A 23,039-nucleotide genomic window follows, 5' to 3' on the forward strand; every position below is an offset into this window, starting at 1 on the left:
GAGGTTGAGCAACCTTAGCATATCATTAGCATATTACACTTTGATTGGTTGAACGGCTGACTGGACACTTAGCATATTAGGCTTTTATTATATAGGATTTCTTTAGGGTTCCTTTCTAGAATATAAAGTCCCAAGGAAGAAAAGCTTTCTTTCTTTTGTTCTTTTATACTAATGTATAGGGTCTACCCCAGACCAATGGAATCTAATTTTCTGATGGGGGGTACAGGAACCAGGTTTGGTTGTTTTTTTAAATCCTCACAGGACATGTTTTTATTGATTTTAGAGAGAAAGGGATAGGGGAGGGGAGGTGGAGAGAGAGAGAGAGAGAAAAAAAAAACAAAAAACATCGATAGGTTGCCTGTCGTATGTATCCCAACCAATGATTGAAATCACAACCTGGTTATGTGTCCTAACTGGGAATCGAACCTGTGACCTTTTAGTGTATGGAATAACATTCCAACCAATTGAACTAAAGCAGCCAGGGCAAGAAATATTTTTCAATTAAAGCAATATATACTATTAACAAATTTCTTATTCTTTAGGAGATATTTCTAAAGGAGGCATAAGTGAAATTACCCAATCCAACTTGAAAGCCGACATCACTACCACTTCTGGAGATTCAGGCATTGGATCTCATTTACCCTTGTCTTCTGAGGACTTTTCTCAGTTGGCTGTAAGATCTTCTGTGGAGAATACTATTGGTATACATACTAATACTCTCAACCAACAGAGATTGGCAAATGGTCATGTAACTGAAGAGACTCTACAAGCCTTAGCTGTTCCAAAACTAGCTGACCAGCAGGCTGGAATTTCAACAGTGCCCTTTAGTTCCTACTCACAAAGAGAGAAGCCCAATATTTTCTACCCACAGGCCTTGAGAGACAGTCATCAAATCGAAGAGGCTCTAAGAGTTTCAGCTGTTATTGGATCTGTTGACCAGAAGAGCGAGAAAACAACAGTACCTTCTAGTTCCTATACACATAGAGAGAAGCACAATGTTTTTTCTCAGCCACTGCTGCCAGATAGTCTTCCTACTGAACAGGCTCTGAACGGTCCATTTGTTCCTGGACCAGCTGATCAAGTGACTGTGATACCAACAGTGTCCTCTACTTTATACTCACATGGAGAGGAGCCCTATATTTTCTATCAGCAGACGTTGCCCGAGAGTTCTCTAACTGAACAGTCTCAACAAGCGGCTGCCATCTCTGGATTTGCTGGCCAGAAGACTGGGATACCAACAGGAACCTCAACTTCTTACTCACACAGAGAGAAGCCCCATATTTTCTATCAACAGACATTTCCAGAAAATCATCTAACTGAGCAGGCTGTGAAAGTTTCTGTTGCTCCTGGATCCACAGAGCAGAAAACAGGCATACCAATAGTATCCTCTGCTTACTCACATAGAGAGAAGCCCAGTATTTTCTACCAGCAAGAGTTGCCAGTCAGTCATCCAACTGAACAGTCTCAACAAGCTGCAACTCTCTCTGGATTTGCTGACCACAAGACTGGAACCTCAACTTCTTACTCACATGGAGAGAAGCCCCATATTTTGTACCAACAGACTTTGCCAGAGAGCCAGCTAACTGAGCAGTCTCAACAAGCTGCAGCTGTTTATAGATTTGCTGACCAGAAGGCTAGGATACCAACAGGAACCTCTACTTATTCACATGGAGAGACCAGTTTTTTCTATCAGCAGAGGTTGCCAGACAATCAACTAACTGAACAGGCTCAGAAAATTTCATCTATTCCTGGACAAACTGACCAGAACACTGGGATACAAACAGGACCATCTAGTGCCTACTCACATAGAGAGAAACCCATCATTTTTTACCAGCAGGAGTTTCCAGATAGTAATCTCACTGAAGAGGCTCTAAAAGTTTCATCTGTTCCAGGACCAGGTGAGCAGAACACTGGGATACCACCAGGTTCCTCTGGGTTCTACTCATTTGAAGAGAAGTCCAGTACTTTCTACCAACAGGCATTAGCAGATAGTCATCCGACTGAAGAGGCCCTGAAAGTTTCCACCATTTCTGGACTATCTGACCAGAAGCCTGGGATACAGACATTACCCTCTACTTCCTATCCACATAGAGAGAAGCATATTATTATCTCACCACAGGCTTTGACAGATAGTCACCTACTTGAAGAGGCTCTGAAAGTTTCAACTGTTTCCAGACCAGCTGACCAGAAAACTGGGTTGCCATCAGAACCTCCTACTTCCTACTCACATAGAGAAAAGCCCATTTTCTACCCACAGGGCTTGACAGAGAGTCATTTGTTTGAAGAGGCTCTGAAAGTTTCAGCTGTTTCTGGACCAGCTGACCAGAAGACTGGGTTGCCATCAGAACCCCCTACTTCCTACTCACATAGAGAAAAACCCATTTTCTACCAACAAGGGTTGTCAGATAGTCATCTAACTGAAAAGGCTCTGAAAGTCTCAGCTGTTCCTGAAACAGGTGATCAGAAGCCTGGGATAACAACAGTACCTCCAAGTTCCTATTCACCTGGAGGGAAGTCCATTATTTTTTACCAACAGGCCTTACCAGACAGACATCTCACAGAAGAGGCTCTGAATGTTTCTACTTCTGGACCAGCTGACCAGAAGACTGGGTTACCTACAGTATCCTCTACTTCCTACTCTCATAGAGAGAAGCCCATCATTTCTTACCAGCAAGATCTTACTAAAGAGGCTTTAGAAATTTTAGGGGTTTCTGGACCAGCTGAGCAGAAAACTGGGATACCAGTAGTAACTTCTATTTCCTACTCTCCTGGAGAGAAGCCTATCATTTCTTATCAGCAAGAATTGCCAGATCATAATGAAGAGGCTTCAAAACTTTTAGCAATTCCTGGATCAGTTGACCAGAAGACTGGTGTACCAACTGTGCCCTCTTCCTACTCATCTAGAGAGGGCCCCATCATTTCTTACCAGGAGTTGCCAGATATTACTGAAAAAACTTTGGAAGTTTCAGCTGTTCCTGGACCAACTGACCAGAAGACTGGGATAGGAATAATCCCCTCAGGTTCCCCCTCATATAGAGAGAAGGGCAATGTTTTTTACCAGCAGAAGTTGCCAGATGTTACTGAAGAAGCTTTAAAAGTTTTTGCTCTTCCTGGACCAGTTGACCAGAAGACTGAGATACCAGAAGGATCTTCTAGTTCTTATTCACATAAAGAAAAACCCAGGATTTCAACTGTGATTTTACCGGATGACCAGAAAACTGAGTTTCCAACAGCTCCCCTCATTTCTTATGCACAGATAGAGAAACCCAAGAATTTAGCTGTGATTGAACCAAACAGCCAGCAGACTCCGGTACTGACAGTTTTTCATAATTCTTACTCTCAGAGAGTAACGCCCAATATTTTCTTTAAACAGCATTTGCCAACTAGACAACATAGTGAAGATATTCAGAAGATCTCATCTGTTCCTGAATCAACTGATGTGAATTCTAGGGTACCAATACCTCTTCCTAGTTCCTATTCACACAGAGAAAAATCTAATATTGTCTGTCCGCAGGAATTGTCAGACAAACGTCTAACTGAAGATGTACTGACAGTATCAACAATTCCTAAACCAGCAGACCAAAAAACTGTGTTACCAACAGCTCCTCCTCATTTTTTTTCACACAGAGAAAAACAAAATAAATTCTGTGAGCAGAATTTGCCAGATAGACATCTAACTAAAGATGCTCTAAAGTTCTCAAGTGGTCTTAGGCAAGCTGATCAGATTACTGGGTTATCAGCAGTTTACCCTGATACTTATTCACATAGTGAGAAGCACAAGTTTCTTTCAGACCATGTCGAAAGGCCAAAAGATCATTTGGATTCTTCTAACTCTAGTATTATCTCAAACACTATGCCCTTAAATTCTCAAGCTGATGGTAGAGTTGTAATAAATAAGCCAGAACCTTCAGGTTTTGAAGATATTGGCTCTGAGGAATTCCAGGGTACAGATAATGGTTCTAAAACTCTTAAAGAGATTCGGACACTTTTAATGGAGGCAGAAAATATAGCACTGAAACGATGCAATTTTCCTGCTCCCCTTGTGCCATTCAGAGATGTTAATGACATTTCATTTATTCAATCTAAGAAGGTTGTTTGCTTCAAAGAACCCCCTACAACTGATAAATCTAACATTGATTTGCCTCAGAGACAGTCATTCACAAAAGAGAATCCAAACAAGTACCTACAGAAGGATATTAGTACACAGACAAATCTGAAATGCCAGGGAGACATTGAAAATTGGGAGTTTGTTAGTTCAACTACAGTTAGAAGTCCTCTACAGGAAGCAGAAATCAAAGCCAGAATGGCATTAGATGAAACTCTTAGGCAATATAAAGCAGCCAGACCTGTAATGAGATCTGAACCTGAAGGGTGTAGTGGAACCCTTGGGAATAAAATTCTTATCCCTATGATGACTATCATAAAAAGTGATTCAAGTAGTGATGCAAGTTCCTGCTCATGGGACAGTAATTCCTTTGAATCAGTTTCTGATGTTCTTCTAAACTTGTTTCCATGTACTTCACCAAAGACAAGTATGACAGATAGTAGAGAGGAAGAGTGTGTGTCAGAGAGTGATGAAGGGCGTGGTAGTAGTGTGGATTCACTGGCTGCACACGTGAAAAACCTTCTGAAATGTGAATCCTCATTGAATCATGCTAAACAAATTCTCAGAAATGCAGAGGAAGAGGAATGCCGGGTACGAGCACGAGGTAGGAACTGATTATTTGTTATAAAAGCAGATGAAGCTTATAAACATTGTAGTTTAGTAATTTATTTAAAGTTAAGTATTTGGCATTCTAAATTTATTTTTTTATAGAACTGTTAGGATGATTGCATTTTCTGCAATCCAGAATAAGCCCATTTAACCAATAATGCAGCTAACTCACAGGATTAATAGTGCTAGTCTGAGTTTAGGGACTTAGGAAAAGTTAGTTCTGATGTCAGAAGGAGAGGAAAGTAAGTAGAGAGCTTGAAGTTTCCTAACTCCCAAAGCGCTCATGTTTTCCTTAATCCTCTCATGATAGTGTCCTTATTTTGGAGGCAGAAAAAAAAAACCCAATTTGCTCTGCTCTGAACCACTGTATAATAATAAAACTGCATATACTTTCTCGTCCCCTTTGATAATAAAGTTCTAGGAGCAGATTTTAGGTAGACATTGGAAAAAACTAATCAAGGTATTTCACACTAGAACTTGGCTTAGAGGTTGGAAGAATATTTATTAATCTTTTTAATTTCTAATAGTAGAATTCCATTAAAAAATATTCAGGACAATGTGGGGAATATATTTGGAAGGGTAACTTATAAGCAATCCAGACCTACCTGGGAATCTTTCCTTGAGAGGAACTGCCTAAGCCATTCCTTTTATCACTTAAGCATATTTTGATTTGCTAAAAAAACTCCCCAAGTTTTATTTATTTTAAAATATCAGCTCTTGTGGAAGTGGCAGAAATTGTAGCAGGAGCAAATGGGGAAGACAAAGGGACTGTTCTGATTAAAAGGAAGATTGGAATAAAAATGATTAAATACCATATTAATTAAAATGGCCTTGTTGGAGAAAAATCTGTAGAATGTGTGTTTAAAAAAATCAGACTCTTCAATGAAATGATCTCTCTCTAGAACTTCTAATAGTTTGTCATATAATTTAGAGCACACACTTTTTGCTAAGCATGTGGGAGCCATTAAATAGGTATAATGATGATCTTTTGTGCTCTTATAATCACTGAAAAATTCTCACTTTTGCATTGTATTATCTCAGGTGTTTTTATGTTTTCTCTTTAGCCTGGAATCTGAAGTTTAATATGGCTCGTGAGTGTGGCTACTCCATTTCAGAATTAAATGAAGATGACAGGAGAAAAGTAGAAGAGATCAAAGCAAAGTTGTTTGGCCATGAGAGAACTGACTTGTCCAAGGTATAAAAGAAATCTAGAAATGAAAAGAGAAAATGTGAAAGAGTAGTATAGAATTTGGATCTCTTATTTGGGTGTTGATGACTCTAGCTGAGTAACTGATAGTCTTTGGTTTAAAGTGTTAAGAGTCTTCTTCAAAAGATTAAGGATTAGATTCTGTAGGTTTTGATTTATTCCAAATTAATCTGTTGAAAAAATTTACCTCCTTTGAGAAATAAGAGGATTACTTTTATCAATATTCTATGGGCCCGGTGCATGAAATTCATGCACGGGGGAGTGGGGTGGTGTCGCTCAGCCCAGTCTGTACCCTCTCCAATCCAGGACCCCCCGGGGGATGTCCAGCTGTTGGAAATCCCTCTTGTAATCCCGGACCACTGGCTCCTAACCGCTCACCTGCCTGCTGGCCTGACCCTCCTTATTGCTCTCCCCTGCCGGCCTGATCACCCCTAACCACCTTTGCCTCGGCCCTGCCACCATGGCTTTGTCTGGAAGGTGGTCCAGAAGACGTCTGGTCCAATTAGTATATTACCCTTTATTAGTATAGATTGTTGTCACTCTTATTTCTCTTGAAGGTGATATCTTTTTTTATTTATTTTTTATTTTTTATTTTATTTTTTTAAATTAAATCTTTATTGTTCAGATTACATTTGTTCCTCTTTTTTTTTCCCCCCCATAACTCCCCTCCTCCCAGTTCCCACCCCACCCTCCGCCCTCACTCCCCACCCACTGTCCTCATTCATAGGTGCACGATTTTTGTCCAGTCTCTTCCCGCATCTCCCATTCCCCTTTCCCCCCCAAGAATAGTCTTGTCCATTCCCTTTCTATGTCCCTGATTCATTATAATCACCAGTTCATTCTGTACATCAGATTATTTATTCACTTGATTCTTAGATTCACTTGTTGATAGAAGCATGTTTGTTGTTCACAGTTTGTATCTTTACCTTTTTCTTCTTCCTCTTCTTAAAGGATACCTTTCAGCATTTCGTATAATACTGGTTTAGTGGTGATGAACTCCTTTAGCTTTTCCTTATCTGTGAAGCTCTTTATCTGACCTTCAATTCTGAATGATAGCTTTGCTGGATAAAGTATTCTTGGTTGTAGGTTCTTGGCATTCAGCACTTTGAATATTTCTTGCCAGTCCCTTCTGGCCTGCAAAGTTTCTGTTGAGAAATCAGCTGACAGTCGTATGGGTATTCCCATGTAGGTAATTGAGTCTCTTTCTCTTGCTGCTTTTAAGATTCTCTCTTTGTCTTTTGCTCTTGGCATTTTAATGATGATGTGTCTTGGTGTGGTCCTCTTTGGATTCCTTTTGTTTGGGGTTCTCTGCGCTTCTTGGACCTGTAAGTCCATTTCTTTCACCAGGTGGGGGAAGTTTTCTGTCATTATTTCTTCAAATAGGTTTTCAATATCTTGCTGTCTCTCATCTTCTGGCACTCATATAATTCTGATATTAGTGCGCTTGAAGCTGTCCCAGAGGCTCCTTACACTATCTTCGTATTTTTGGATTCTTTTTTCATTTTGCTTTTCCGGTTGGGTGTTTTAGGCTTCTTCGAATTTCAAATCTTTGGCTTGATTCTTGCGCTCCTCTGGTCTGCTATTGGGTATAATATTCTTTATTTCAGTCCGTGTATGCTTAATTTCTAGTTTCTTTATCGTAGCATCGAGGGTCTCATTAGTTTTTGTGAGGCTCTCCACAAGTTTATTGCAAGCCCTCAAAATTGCGTTTTTTAGCTCCATATCCTCCATTTCTGTCATGTTTTTTTGTCTCCGCATTTTTTACGCTTTCTTGGTGCACCCCCTTGTGATCTTTGTGCGCAGTCTTGTTCTAGTTAAGCCTTGATTTTTTTAGTTAATACTGAGGGATTTGACCACCAGGCTGACTGGCTGTGAGAATCAGCTGTGTGGAAAACTTCTGTCCTCTGGGGAGGTGCTACTCTAGCCTTTGCCTGAGGCGATCCGGCAAATGGCTCTGCGCAGGGCTTGGGCGGGGCGGGATCAACAGGGCGGGTGGAGGGAGCAGTTATGGCTGCTCTCATTCCCGTTCCCAGAGGCTCTGCTTCTCAGAACCCCGGCAGCCGCTGCAAACCTCGGAGAGAAAGCTGCCCTCAGATTCCAACTGATGCCGGACAATCCCGCTTCTCCCGTCTGAGTCTGAGTCCCTAGAGACTCGCCCGGGTCTGGAGCCCAGAGTCTGAGACTCCCTCCCGACTGAAAACGACAACCACGCCCTCAGCCACCAGCCCGATTTGCGCGCGCACCTGGGTACCTTTGTATTTTCCACACTGCGCAGCCTCTGAGCCTCGGTTTGCTGTTCTCTTTCCTTCTAGTTGAAGAGTCTCTCCTCAGCCAGCATCCCTGTGGTTCTGGGTGATGTCTGTTCCGTCTTTTAGTTGTATTTTTGAAGTGGTTTTTTGCGGCAGCAGTCTCCGGTGTTTACCTATGCCACCATCTTGGTTCCTCCCCCTGAAGGTGATATCTTGAGATGCCGATAAAGTCCCGCTATTTTCAGATGTATATCCTCTGCTTAGGAACACAGACCTAAAATAGTCTATGTATAAACCACTTCCTTTTTAATAGTACTTATTTTCCTCCTACTGTTTCATGATTACAAAATAGATATGAAACATGTATGTAAGGAATAAAGTGAAATTCCTATGTATCAGCCATTCAGCTTGAGAAATAGAATGTTACCAATGACACTGAAGTCCTGTGTGTACCCTTCTCCAGTCATATCTCTTTTACTACTTATCATAACATGTGTTGATTTTCTTGCTGTTCAGTATGGTTTTTAATTCTATAATATATGGAATTAACATGATATATATTCTTATGAGAATTGTTTTTCATATAATCTTAGGTTTTTTGAGATTTTTCTATGTAGCTATAGTTTATTTTTTATTTTTGTAAGTAGTTCAGTGTGTGAAATTATCAGTTTATTCTCTTGTTGATGGGGCATTTGGTCTGCTATTATGAGTAGTAATAGGTTGTAATAATACCTGTCTTAGAGAGTTTGGGTATGGCTTACAGGAAATAATGTCTATAAAATACTTAGTGTTCAGTAATTGTCAGCTCTTATTATTATTAAATCTGCAAAAGTCAATATAGCTACCATATGTGTAGACTTTTTAAAAAAATCCTCACCCAAAGATATGTTTTCATTGATTTTAGAGAGAGAAGGGAACGTTGATGTGAGAGAGAAACATTGATCTGTTGCCTCCTGTATGTGCCCTGGGGGATTGAACCCACAACCTAGGTATGTGCCCTGATTGGGAATTAAACTTGCAATCTTTTGGTGGATGGGATAACACTCCAACCAACTGAGCCACCCAGCCAAGGCTTAGACAATTTACTTTTAAAACAATTATTGATATAGTTGGTTAGTGTCTTCCACATTCGTTACTGTTTTCTACTTGTAGCCCTTGTTCTTTGTTTCTGGTTTTGTCTTCCACTCTTTCTGCCTTTTGTGGTTTTATTTTTTTAAATATATTTATATTTTTATTGATTTCAGAGAGGAAGGGAGAGGGAGAGAATGATGGAAACATCAATGATGAGAGAGAATTATTGACCAGCTGCCTCCTGCACATCCCCTACTAGAGATCGGGCCTGCAACCTGGGCATGTGTTCTTGACCGGAACCGAACCTGGGATCCTTCAGTCTGCAGGTCAATGCTCTATCAAGTGAGCTAAACTGGCTAGGGCCCTTTATGGTTTTAATTGAGCATTTTATGATTACATTTTCTCTCATTTTTTAGGATGTCAGTTATACATACATTTTATACATTTTCAATGATTGCCCTAGAATTTGTATCATATACTTACGACTACATCAATTTCAAATAACACTGTACCACTCACTTCACAGGTAGCATGGTATCTTCTAATAAAATAATCCTAATTTTTCCTTCCTGTCATTCCTGTCATTCAGTTTATACACACACACACAAGCACACACGCACACGTACATGTACATACATGCATACATAGCAATGTTTCAAACTATTTTTTTGGATCAGTTTGGTATAAGAAAAAGGTTGTATTTGGTTTTTTTTACCTTCACTGTTTCTTTCTTTGATGTTCTTTCTTTCTTTATGTAGATCTGAGTTTTTGACCAATATTTTTCTCTGTTAAGTTTTTCTGTTAACATTTGTTCCATTAACTGGCATAAATTCCCTCTATTTTAATTTGTCTGAGAAAGTTTTATTTCTTGTTCAGTTTGAAGGGTACAGAATGCTAAGTGGGCTGGATTTTTTTCTCTCAACATTTTAAATACTTCACTCTATTCTCTTCTTGCTTGCATGATTTCTGCGGAAAAGTCAGATGTAATTCTTTGCTTTTCTGTAGATAAGGTGTTTTGTCCCCTTGGCTTATTTCAAGATTTTTTTCTTTATGTTTGCTTTTCTTTACTTTGAAAATGTTATGTCTAGGTGTAGTATTTCTGGTTTTGTGGGGGGTGTTCTTTTTGGTTTTCTTCTCTTTTTGGTATTTTTGTTGTTAATGTATTAATATCTTGTCCTGGAGTCCTTTGATGTTTTGGTCTGGGGTTTTTCCTTCTTTTACATTTTAGTTTTGGAGGTTTCTGTTGAACTCTCCTGAAGCTCAAGATTCTAGCCTTGGCCATGTGCAGTCTACTAAAGAACCTATCAAAGCATTCTTCATTTCTCTTACAGTGTTTTTTATCTCTAGCATTTCTTTTTTCATTCTTTCTTAGGATTTTCATCTCTCTGCTTACATTGTGTTTGTGTTCTTGCATGCTGTTCACTTTATCCATTAGAGCCCTTAGCATATTAATCATAGCTATCTTAAATTCCTTGTCTGGTAGTCACAATATTCCTACTATATCTAGTTATATGCTTGCTCTTTTTTTTCTTTGTAGTATGCTGTGTTGTGGAGCCTGTAGCTGGTGTATTAAATTAAAAAATTCAGATTATAATCTCTTGAATGTAGGCACATACTACCCACATGGGCTAGGCAGGTAGCTTTCTCAGCATCAGAGCTTCCACTTTGGGGAACTGAAAAACCTCCAGGGTCATTTTGATTAAAGGCATAGTTTTAATACACTTACACAAAGGAAGTAAAGTCACAAGAGTTATTACTTACAAATCTCAGAAGCCTGGGTGAGTGGGCAGGCTGAGGGATGGACAGTCCTCCTCATGAGCAGGAGATAAAGAGCAGGGTAGCAAGCACTAACTACTTATAAGATGGTTGAAGTGGCGGTCAGTGACTTTTCACAGACTCCGTTCTAAGTGGTTATTTTTAAAGGTGGCGTGGGAAAAGCAAAGAGGGAACTTCTGGCAGGAATCCTAAATTCAGGGCCTTATCTAACTGTCTATGCTCTGGGTGTGAACAGGGCTGTCATACTGTAAAATATCTAGGCAGCAACTCAAAATAGCTGTTTTCTCATCACAATTGACCCTGTGATGCCTAGGCATTAGTGTTTAGGGAAAACCAAGGGCACTGTCTAGATGGTGCAGATATCAACAGCCACTGGCAGGATTTTGGTCACCTAGCATATGAAACATTTGAGTAAAGCAAAAATGCCAAAGAGAACATCAATAGATAAATGATAGTTTGAAATCCTGTTCATAACCATCCCCTCATTTGTTGGGGTGCAGCCAAGAAAATAAATCAAGGCCCATGGATAAGGTAGGTATTTGATTAAAAACTTGGGTGAGATTATGGAATATTGGTACCTGTTGGGCCATCTTTTGTAGATTTATTTTGTCCAGTATTATTAATATATATGCAGCAGGTGATAGACTCATAGTACATATACCTCTTTCCTTGGCCAATAAATAATTTAAAGCTAAGTGGTTATCCAAAACCATCTGCACTAAAAAATCATGTTGCCCTGGCTGGTGTGGCTTAGTTGATAGGAGCATTGTCTCATACACTGAAAGGTCACAGGTTTGATTTCCAGTCAGGGCACATACCCTAGGTTGTGAGTTCAATCCCTGGCCCTGGTCATAGTTTGTGCGGGAGGCAGCCAATTAATGTTTCTCATTTCTCTCATCTCTCCCCCCGCCCCCCATCTCCCTCCATCCCTACCTTCCTGCCCCTTTCTCTAAAAATTAGTAAAAAAATGTCCTTGGGTGAGGATTTGTGAAAAAAGGAATCATGTAATCATGTTGTTGCATTATGGTTTGGTGTACAGCTTAATATTTTCAGCCAATGTGGTTGATAGGTTGGTGTTTGCCTTAATAACTTGTTATGTGTCTGTTCTGGTGGTGTGTAATCCAGGTCTCTGAGGGATAGTAGCAGACCTACTTCCAAACATAATGGGGGTGAATACCACATGCTCTTTATGTGAGGGGCAGAAAAAGAGATGGACTGAGGGTCCTGTTTAGTGATTTATGTAAGGGTAGCCCTAGAGAGAGTAAAGTACATTGGTATGAACATATAGAACTCTGTGGGGTGGGCAAAGAGCTTGAGGGGAAGATAAGTACACATGTGAAGAACTATGAATGTATAATGGACCCAGGGTACTAGACACAGTGGTCACTAACTGTGTGATTGGGGAGCTGATATAATTTGGGGTTCCCCCTGGGTGATTGGGCTGATGTAGGGATTGTGCTCCTTGGGACAAGTTATAGATCATATTCTTTCTTGTGTTGGTGCCTGGGCAGATATGGAGGATTATAAAGGGCATGTGGGGGCTCCTGCCAAGTGCCACATACTGTATGGCAAGTGTACTACATGGAAGCAGTTGAGTATTTGTACAAGTTGCAAGGTTACATGGGGTGTCTTCTGTTGGTCAAATGGGGGCAGTGTTAAAAAAAATCAGTCAAGTTGGCCACTAACTGGGGGAAAAGATTTTGTTGACCCTGATAACATCCCCAGCAATTACAGTGGCCCCAAAAAATGAGCTCTAATTTTAGCCCATTGTATAAAAATATTAGGCTCACTGTGATCTACTGAAGTCATACCTTGACACAAGGTTTGACGAGTAAAAGAAAAAAAATTAGGACTATTTGGGGGCTTGAATGGGAGGATTATAGAGCTCTGAATGGTGACATTGGGAAAGGGTTTCCTTGGGGTGGTATAGTCAGGTGACCCTGTGGATATGAGCCTGGAGGATATGTGTCTGGGTGCTGTGGTGATGGTAGCATCTGTAGCTGGGGATGGTTCCTCCCAACAGAAATTCACTAACCCCACCCCCAGTAGGATGTATAATGTGGACCAATCTAATGAGTGTGGTGAGGGTGAACAACTAAGTGAACTGCTTTAAAGGAGCCCCAATAAGGTTCTGAGACTCAACACATCTTGATCTTCTAAAACTAAAAGATGCAGTGAAGAGCAGCCTAGCAGTCATAGTACCACCTCACATTCGAGCAGCATGCATATAGTGATAAGCAAGCGGGCCTTGAAGTAAACATATACCTAATTCTGCAGAATGCCACTTAAAGGGGTTGTGAGCAGGGAATTTAGATAAACAGCATTTAGTTCAGCAAGTCCTTTTCAGTCTTTGCCATCCTAGCTGCTATGTGTTCCTGGGTGTCATCTATGCTATAGTGGAAGGTTGTGGAGATAGCATTCAGGATGAAATTTTTTCCTGTGGTGCTGTGGGCTTGGATGTTGTCATCTCTCAGATTGTCTGTCATGTCCTGCACTGTTGTGTGCTGGGGCATTGTCATTATCAGTGTTGTTGCAAGTGGAGGGAGCTATCCCAGGGGGGTGGCTCCCCCAGGTAACTACCAAGGAGGGGAACTGAGGGCCCAAGGGGCCTAACAGAGTTGCATAGATTTGGGATGCTCTAATTGGTGTTTGCTTGCACCATTGGGAGTATCTACTAGTCTCACAAATTCTCAGTACATTTTGGGGTGCACCTTGCAAATAATTGGGTAGTGCTTTTCTCCAAGGCATAGGAGGTTTCCATCCATAAATAGTAAAGATCAGGGGCACATGTGTAGCTTTGGCTTAAAGAAAATTTAGTTATATGCTTCTGACAATTTAATATTTGGCCCTCTATTACCAGAGATGGGTGTGAACTGCATAAGCCTGTCAGCCAGTTAGGGTTGAAATTAGGACAATGTAATGGCTGGTGGCCTATAAGCATTTGTGCTATCGGTCTTATTTAAGATAGGGCTTGAATCGCCTAGCAAATATTCACACCTGGTGGCATTTTAGGTACAGCCTTTCTATGTAAGTTAGTGCCTGACTTACATTATCTCCCCATTCTGGGTGCAATTGTGGGCAAGAGCTGTGTGCTTCCAGCAACTTTTCAGTGTTGCCTCTCTTGGATTGAGAAGTCCCATGACCCAGATGGCACAGAGTAAGGCCAACAGTAGCAAGCATGTGCATTTTATAGTGTTGTGACTACCCAGTGACTATCCCATGTGAAAATTTATGGGACGACTGTGGGTCAGCAGCTCATTGGTGGCCTCCTCCAAAGTGGAGTAGAATTAAGTGTTGTGATTGTATTGACTTGATGTCATCTTCTAATGTTGTTAGGATTAACCACAGTTTCTAGAGTTCCACACTGTTCTGTTCTTTTGGTGGGTCTGAGTGCAATTATTTCTACTTCCTGTCGAGAGATGTGAGCCATTTATTAAAGCTTCTACACATTGGAATTTCAGCTGGAATTTGCATATCCAGCAGGTAAGTGTGGTCCAGGAGCAGCATAGTGGGTTTGTTTTCTTTTAATGGGCCAAGATTATCCATGGTCAGGGGGTCACAGTTACTCACCTCTCCCTGATTTGTTTGCCAATGAATATTGGAAGGTGAGACCATCAGCATTTTAGATCTGTAAGGGGACTCAATTTTCTTGGGAAAGATATAAATAATATTGTCTGGTAAGATGAAGCCATGATATTTTCCTGTGATAACAATCATAGGAAGCATGACTTGGCAGTTGAGGTGAGGAGAGTGGTTGACCATATGGTCTAGAGCAGCCGTGGGCAAACTACGGCCCACGGGCCGGATCCGGCCCGTTTGAAATGAATAAAACTAAAAAAAAAAAAAGACCGTACCCTTTTATGTAATGATGTTTACTTTGAATTTATATTAGTTCACACAAACACTCCATCCATGCTTTTGTTCCGGCCCTCCGGTCCGGTTTAAGAACCCATTGTGACCCTCGAGTCAAAAAGTTTGCCCTCCCCTGGTCTAGAGTTTAAAGTGGTTAGTGCCCCTAGCAGCAAGGAAGTCCATTTAGGAGTCCATTATTGCACTGTAACTTAAGGAGCAAGGATATATATATATATATTGTATTTAACATATTTTTATTGATTTCAGAGATGGAGGGAGGGAGATAAAGGGGGGGGAGAGAGAGAAGAGATGATGAGAATCATTTAATGGCTACCTCCTACTGGAATAGGTCTTGTCTGGGAAGGTCTTTATTTCTCTCTCAATTTTAAATTATAACCTTGCTGGTTAGAATAGTGTTGGTTGTAGGACCTTGCTTTTCATCACTTTGAATATTTTGTGCCAATCCCTCCTGGTTTAAAAAGTTTCTATTGAGAAATCAGCTGACAGTCGTTTGGTAACTCCCTTGTAGGTAATTAATTGTTTTGCACTTGCTTGCTTTTTAAGATTCTCTTTTTGTCTTTAACCCTCGCCATTTTAATTATGATGTGTCTTTGTGTGGGCCTTTTGGGGTTCTTATTTGGACTCTGTGATTCTGGATTTGTGTGTGTGTTCACAAGGTTAGAGAAGTTTTCCATCATTATTTCTTAGAATAAGTCACAATCCCTTGCTTTCTCATTTCTCCTTCTCATATCCTTATGATGCCAAAGTTGTTATACTTTAACTACTGTGTGTTCCCTTAAACTAGCCTTATTTAAAAGAAAAACTTTTTTTTAATGCTCTGGGTGCTTTCTGCCACCTTGTCTTCCAAATTGCTCCTTTGACCCTCGCTTCATCTAATCTGTTGTTGATTCCTTCTAGTGTATTCATTTCAGATATTATGTTCTTCATTTCTGACTTTTTTTTCATGGTTTCCATCTTTTTTTGTTTGTTTACTATCTCTTTGTTAAGGTTCTTACCTAGCTTATTTATTCTTCCCCTAAGATCCTTGAGCATCCTTGTAACTATTGTTTTGAACTCTGTATCTGGTAGATTGCCTGCCTTCATTTCATTTAGTTCGTTGGGATTTCTTCTGTTCTTTCATTTGGGGCAGGTGTCCTCAAACTTTTTAAACAGAGGGCCAGTTCACTGTCCCTCAGACTGTTGGAGGGCCGGACTATAGTTTAAAAAAAAACAAACTATGAACAAATTCCTATGCACACTGCACATATCTTATTTTGAAGTAAAAAAGCAAAATGGGAACAAATACAATATTTGTATTTGCATGTGGCCCGCGGGCCGTAGTTTGAGGACCCCTGATTTGGGGCATGTTTCTCTGTCTTCCCATTTTGGCTGGCTCTCTGTTTGTTTTTGTGTATTAGGAAGGTCTGCTATGACTCCCACTCTTGGTATGGTGACCTTATGCAGTGGGTGTCATGTGGGGCTCAGTAGTGCAGTCTCCCTGATCACCTGAGCTAGGTGCTCTGGGAATGTTTCTTGGGTATATTATGTGAGGCCTCCTGTTGTAGTTGAGTCTCGATTGCTGTTGGCTTGTCTCTGGCTGGCTGACTGTGAGGTTTACTCCAACCACAGTGTATAAGTTGCTGTGCAGGGGTTGACCCCATAAAGCAGAATTCACCCGTATAGGATCTGGTGCCTGCTGAGACCTCCCTTTGGGTGTGCCGCTTGTGAAGCTAATTTGGCCATGCCCTGATGTGGCCTGTAGCCTGCCACCAGAGTGTACTGGTTTCTGGTCCTTACAGGAGGGACTTTTAATGAATGTCAATGTCAGATGCTTGCTTGTGACCAGCTTGGGCTACTTGTTTGGAGCTACAAAGCAGTCCACAGTTTGTGGCTGCCTCTGCAGGGCTTGGGTGTACATGCACTAACTACAATCTATGGTCAGGTGGTCACAGTTACATAGGAAATGCCAACCTATGTACCAGGACTGGCTTCCACCAGCACTGAGCCCGGTGGCAGGTCAGCAAAAGTCCTGAACCACCCTGAGATCTGCCTTTGGCTGCCTGTTAGGCTCAACCACTGAAAGAGCCTTGGGTGGTATGTTAGTTCCTGAGGTAGGTTCTCAGTGGGTCACCAGAGATATAGATTGGGTTGATACAGATTAAGAGTTGGTGATAGTGCTGAGTATGAGGCCACTCAGCAGGAATTTCAGTCAGTGTACTGCAAGGCCAGTTGCCACCAGCCTGGGCCCTATGGTTCTTTATGGTGGGGTGGGGCCACAGGGAGTCATTAGTGTGAGGCCAGCTGAGTTCATCAGGGTAAATAAACCAAGCCAAGGTTTGGCCATGTGGGAGGAGAGCTCTGCAAAGAGCTGAGGTGCCGTTCACATGTTTTAGGGAAAAAAAGCCCTTGCCCTACCACACAACTCCAGTTTCTCCTATCCCCTGAATCTGCCTGGACCTCTGAGAAAGTCCATGCTACGGGCCCAGGCTGGTTGCAGCCAGCTGATGCTTGCGCAGGGCGCCAGTGGAGCAGGAGAAGGCCACAAGGAGTTGGATGGTATGTCTAGTCCTCTACTTGGGAAAGATGGCATCTGTGGACAGTGTGGGAGAGGGACTCGGCACAGGGACCTTGGCGGCTCTTCTTTCAGCCCTCTCTCTGAAGCCACACAACCCAGTGTCTCTCAGTAAGACTTCTGTGTCTGTGAATGAGATTTGTGAGACTTCTGTGTCTGTGAATGAGATTTGTGCATTGGCCCTTAAAAGGGTGTCTGGGATTTTAGCAGGCTTCTGTCTCTCCCTGTAATCCCCACTGGTTTTCATTGCCAGGTGTTATGTGGGCTCCTCTTTGAGCTCTGGTCCTCCAGGCTGGGGAACCTGGTGTGCTCTTGAGACCCCTTGCTCCTTGTGGAAGGATCTTTGCAGCTGAGATATCCCTCTGGATTCTCAACTGCTACATGTGGATGCAGGGCCAGTCCTTTTCATGTCTCTGCCCTTCCTACTAGTCTTAATGTGGCTTCTCTGTAAATCCTTGCTTATAAAACTTCTGTTCATCTAGTCTTCAGTTGGTTATTCAGGTTGATTTTTCTATAATTAAATTGTAATTCTGATTTGGTCCTGGGAGAAGGTGAATATAGCTTCTACCACCATCTTACAACTTATCTAACATGTCAGATTTGTCCAGTTGGTGTTTAATTAATTACTGGTTTTCTAAAAAATTCAACATTTTGAAATATCTTTAGATTCACATGCAGTAGTAAGAAGTAATATGGAAAGATCACTTTTGCCGAAACCGGTTTGGCTCAGTGGATGGAGCGTCGGCCTGCGGACTGAAGGGTCCCAGGTTCGATTCCGGTCAAGGGCATGTACCTGGGTTGCGGGCACATCCCCAGTAGGAGATGTGCACGAGGCAGCTGATCGATGTTTCTCTCTCATCGATGTTTCTGACTCTCTGTCTCTCTCCCTTCCTCTCTGTGAAGAATCAATAAAATATATTTTTTTAAAAAAAGATCACTTTTACCTTTTACCCAGTTTCCACCAATGGTAACATCTTGCAAATCTGTAATAACATATTACAATCAGGATATTGGCATTGATATAATCGAGATACCTAACATTTATATCAACATAAAGTGACATTTATGTTGCCCTCAAATAATTACATCCACTTCTCCCTTGCTCTTACCCATTTCTTTTTTTTTTTTTAAATTAAATCTTTATTGTTCAGATTACATTTGTTCCTCTTTCCCCCCCCATAACTCCCCTCCTCCCAGTTCCCGCCCCACCCTCTGCCCTTACTCCCCACCCACTGTCCTCATCCATAGGTGCACGATTTTTGTCCAGTCTCTTCCCGCATCTCCCATTCCCCTTTCCCCCCCAAGAATAGTCAGTCCCTTCCCTTTCTATGTCCCTGATTCATTATAATCACCAGTTCATTCTGTACATCAGATTATTTATTCACTTGATTCTTAGATTCACTTGTTGATAGATGCATGTTTGTTGTTCATAATTTGTATCTTTACCTTTTTCTTCTTCTTCCTCTTCTTAAAGGATACCTTTCAGCATTTCGTATAATACTGGTTTAGTGGTGATGAACTCCTTTAGCTTTTCCTTATCTGTGAAGCTCTTTATCTGACCTTCAATTCTGAATGATAGCTTTGCTGGATAAAGTAATCTTGGTTGTAGGTTCTTGGTATTCAGCACTTTGAATATTTCTTGCCATTCCCTTCTGGCCTGCAACGTTTCTGTTGAGAAATCAGCTGACAGTCGTATGGGTACTCCCTTGTAGGTAACTGAGTTTCTTTCTCTTGCTGCTTTTAAGAGTCTCTCTTTGTCTTTTGCTCTTGGCATTTTAATGATGATGTGTCTTGGTGTGGTCCTCTTTGGATTCCTTTTGTTTGGGGTTCTCTGCGCTTCTTGGACCTGTAAGTGCATTTCTTTCACCAGGTGGGGGAAGTTTTCTGTCATTATTTCTTCAAATAGGTTTTCAATATCTTGCTGTCTCTCATCTTCTGGCACTCATATAATTCTGATATTAGTGCGCTTGAAGCTGTCCCAGAGGCTCCTTACACTATCTTCGTATTTTCGGATTCTTTTTTCATTTTGCTTTTCGGGATGGGTGTTTTTTGCTTCTTCGCATTTCAAATCTTTGACTTGATTCTTGCGCCCCTTTGGTCTGCTGTTGGGTGTCTGTATAATATTCTTTAATTCAGTCAGTGAATGCTTAATTTCTAGTTGGTTCTTTATCACAACATCGAGGGTCTCATTAGTTTTCGTGAGGCTCTCATCAAGTTTATTGGCAGCTTCTAGCACATTATTGCAAGCCCTCAAAATTGCATTTTTTAGCTCTATATCCTCCATTTCTGTCATGTTTTTTTGCCTCCGCATTTTTTATGCTTTCTTGGTGCACCCCCTAGTGGTCTTTGTGCGCAGTCTTGTTCTAGTTAAGCCTTGATTGTTGTAGTTAATACTAGAAGGATTTGACCACCAGGCCGACTCTCTTACCCATTTCTTAACCGATGGCAGTCATTAATCTTGTCTCTATTTTTATAATTTTGTCATTTCAAGAATGTCATATATGTGAAATCATATAATATGTATTAGCATTTTGCTATTAGCATTTTTCACTATGCATAATTCTCTGGAGAATATTTAGGTTGTTGAGTATATCAGTAGCCTATTCCTTGTTATTGCTGTGTAGTGTTCCATGGTATGGATGTAATAGTTTGTTTAAATATTCACCTACTAGAGGGGTGTCCCTTTGCCCAGCCTGTACCCTCTCCTAAACCGGCAGTTGGACATCCCTCTCACAATCTGGGACTGCTGGCTCCTAATAACCACTCGCCTGCCTGATTGCCCCTAACCGCTTCTACCTGCCAACCTCATCACCCCCTAACTCAGCGGTTCTCAACCTGTGGGTCGTGACCCCTTTGGCTGTCGAACAATCCTTTCACAGGGGTTGCCTAAGACCATCCTGCATATCAGGTATTTACATTACAATTCATAACAGTAGAAACATTACAGTTATGAAGTAGCAACAAAAATAATTTTATGGTTGGGTCACAACATGAGGAACTGTATTAAAAAGGGCCAGAAGGTTGAGAACCTAACCTCTCCCCTGCCAGCCTGATTGATGCCTAACTGCTCCCCTGCTGGCCTGGTCGCCCCCAACTGCCCTCCCCTGCAGGCCAGGTCACCCCCAACTGCCCTCCCCTGCCGGCCATCTTGTGACGACGTGGGGGTGGCCATCTTGTGAGGGCACAAGGGCCACCTAGGCCTTTATTAGTATAGATTGAATGATATATTGGTTGTTTTCAATGTGGGGTTATTATAAGTAAAGCTTCTATAAACATGCACAGGTTTTTGGTGGATGTAAGTCTTTGTTTCTGTGGGATGAATATCCAGAAGTGCTATTGCTTGGTCATATAGTAGTTGTATGTTTAGTTTTTTGAGAAACTGCCACACCATTTTCTAGGGTGATTGTACCATTTTACATTCCTACCAGTAATGTGGTGAGTCCATTAGTCCACAGCCTCACCTGCATTTCTTTTTTCTTTCTTTTTTTTTTTTAGTCATTCTGATAGGTTTGTAGTGATATCTCATTGTGGTTTTAATTTGTGTTTTCTTAATGATTAATGATGTTTAACATCTTTTCATGCTCTTTGTTAGTTGAAATGTATATGGTTATTTGGCCCATTTTTCTGATTGAATTGTGTGTGGGTTTTGTAACTGTTAAGTTTTGAGAGTTCTTTGTATATGTTAGATACAAGTCTTCAGTTGGATATGAGATTTGCAAATACTTTCTTCCAGTTGGTAGCTTGGAGAGAGGGGGGCACCTCATTACTGCTGAGTGGAAATGAAAATTCAGTCTTCCTGTGTGGTCTCCACTGACACCACAGGGAGAAGTAGCTTATTACCAGCCAGCAGGACTCCTACTTGGCCATCTCTAATACCAACTTGGCTTGGTGGTGCTTCATTATTGTTTTGGAAGGGTAGAAGTCTATGCTCCTCACTTAGACCCCCCCTTTTTTTTTCTGTAGTGTTTGGCTGAAATAGATCAGGTTTTGTCTTAAAGTTTTTTAAATTGCCACTCAAGGATATGTGTGTTTTTTAATTGATTTGGGAGAGAGAAATGGAAGGAGGGTGGGAAGGAGGGAAGAATGGAAGGCGGGGGGTGTGGGGGAGAGAAAGAGCACATCAGTTTGAGAGAGAAACATCGATCTGTTGCCTCCATATGTGCTTCGGCAGGGAATGAAACCCACAGTCTTTTTGGTGTATGGAATGACACTCAACCAACTGAGCCACCCAATCAGGGCAAAGTTTTCTGTCTTGTTAGACTTCACTTTTACAGTTTGTTTGTTTGTTTTAGCTAATGAGAGTAGGTTTTTGTTAGGGCTTTTGTATGTGCCCTTTGTTCGTGTGTCGCTGGCTTCTTCAGATCCAAATCTGGGATATATCAAGTAAAAAGAAAACCCAGGGATTTCACTACCATCTCATTCCTCAGGTCCCAATGTCCCTAGCCAGTCTGCCTTCTTTTCTATAGTTTTCAGATTCTTAAGTTTGTTTTATGTATAATGTCCAGGATTTTTAGTTGTGGACTTAGCAGGTAGAATAGGGCAAAGCACATCCACTCCACTATGTCGGAAGTGGCAGCATATTTTAAAATGTTTTTTTAGCCCTAGCCAGTTTGGCTCAGTGGATAGAGCGTCAGCCTGCGGACTCCAGGGTCCCGGGTTCGATTCCGGTCAAGGGCATGTACCTTGGTTGCGGGCACATCCCCAGTAGGTGGTGTGCAGGAGGCAGCTGATCAATGTTTCTCTCTCATCGATGTTTCTAACTCTCTATCCCTCTCCCTTCTTCTCTGTAAAAAAAAAATCAATAAAATATATTAAAAAATAAATAAATAAAATGTTTTTTTAAATATATTTTTATTGATTTCAGAGAGGAAGGGAGAGGGAGAGATAGAAACATCAATGATGAGAATCACCAATCGACTGCCCCCTACACTCCCCCTACTGGGGATTGAGCCTGCAACCTGGGAATGTTGCATGCCTTGACTGGGAATCAAACCTTGATCTCATGATTCATAGGTCGATGTTCAACCACTGAGCCATGTCGGCCGGGCTAAAGTATTTTTATATGAAGCCAAATGTGCCTATATCATCAAGTAGAATGGCAAGTTATGACTTCATAGGTAAAATGCAGACATCTCAAAGAAAATTTATATTTATGGTAGCATTATGCACTGATCTTAACCAGGAAGAAGTATTAGTTCTTTTTTTCTATTCTAAGTGGTAAAATATTAGGGTGTAGGCTAAGCATCTGTAACAAAGAAATCCCAAAATACAGTGGCTCAAATAAGGTAGAATTTTATTTTTCTTTAATGTGATAGTCCAGGGTAGGAACAGGAACAAGCTGCTTGAGGTTATCCAAGGACCCAAGCTGGGTGGGCAGCTGAGCCATCCTTTTATATGGCACCTATTTCAGTTGGCAATAGTAATGGTGATAGTAGTGATAGGTGGATGTAGAGGTTGAGAACTTGATTTTTTAAGGACAGAAAGCAAAATTTGTACTTAATTCTTTTGCTCATATTCCATTGGCCTAAATTTAGTCTTATGTTCACAACTAGCTTCAAACGAAGCTGGAAATAAAGGGTGTCCCAAAATTCACACAAG

At 41.2% G+C, this 23,039-nt stretch overlaps 1 protein-coding gene across 1 annotated transcript in view; it reads left to right on the plus strand.

Annotated features, from left to right (window-relative positions):
• The window catches only part of ALMS1 (ALMS1, centrosome and basal body associated protein), a 133,650-nt gene that overhangs the window by 36,752 nt on the left and 73,859 nt on the right, over positions 1-23,039 (plus strand). The window contains 2 exon segments of the mRNA XM_023760631.1: positions 543-4,709; positions 5,779-5,909. Of these exon segments, the coding sequence (XP_023616399.1) occupies positions 543-4,709; positions 5,779-5,909 (4,298 nt within the window).

Source organism: Myotis lucifugus, unplaced genomic scaffold (genome assembly GCF_000147115.1).
Source record: "Myotis lucifugus unplaced genomic scaffold, Myoluc2.0 scaffold_186, whole genome shotgun sequence".
Lineage (NCBI taxonomy): Eukaryota > Metazoa > Chordata > Mammalia > Chiroptera > Vespertilionidae > Myotis > Myotis lucifugus.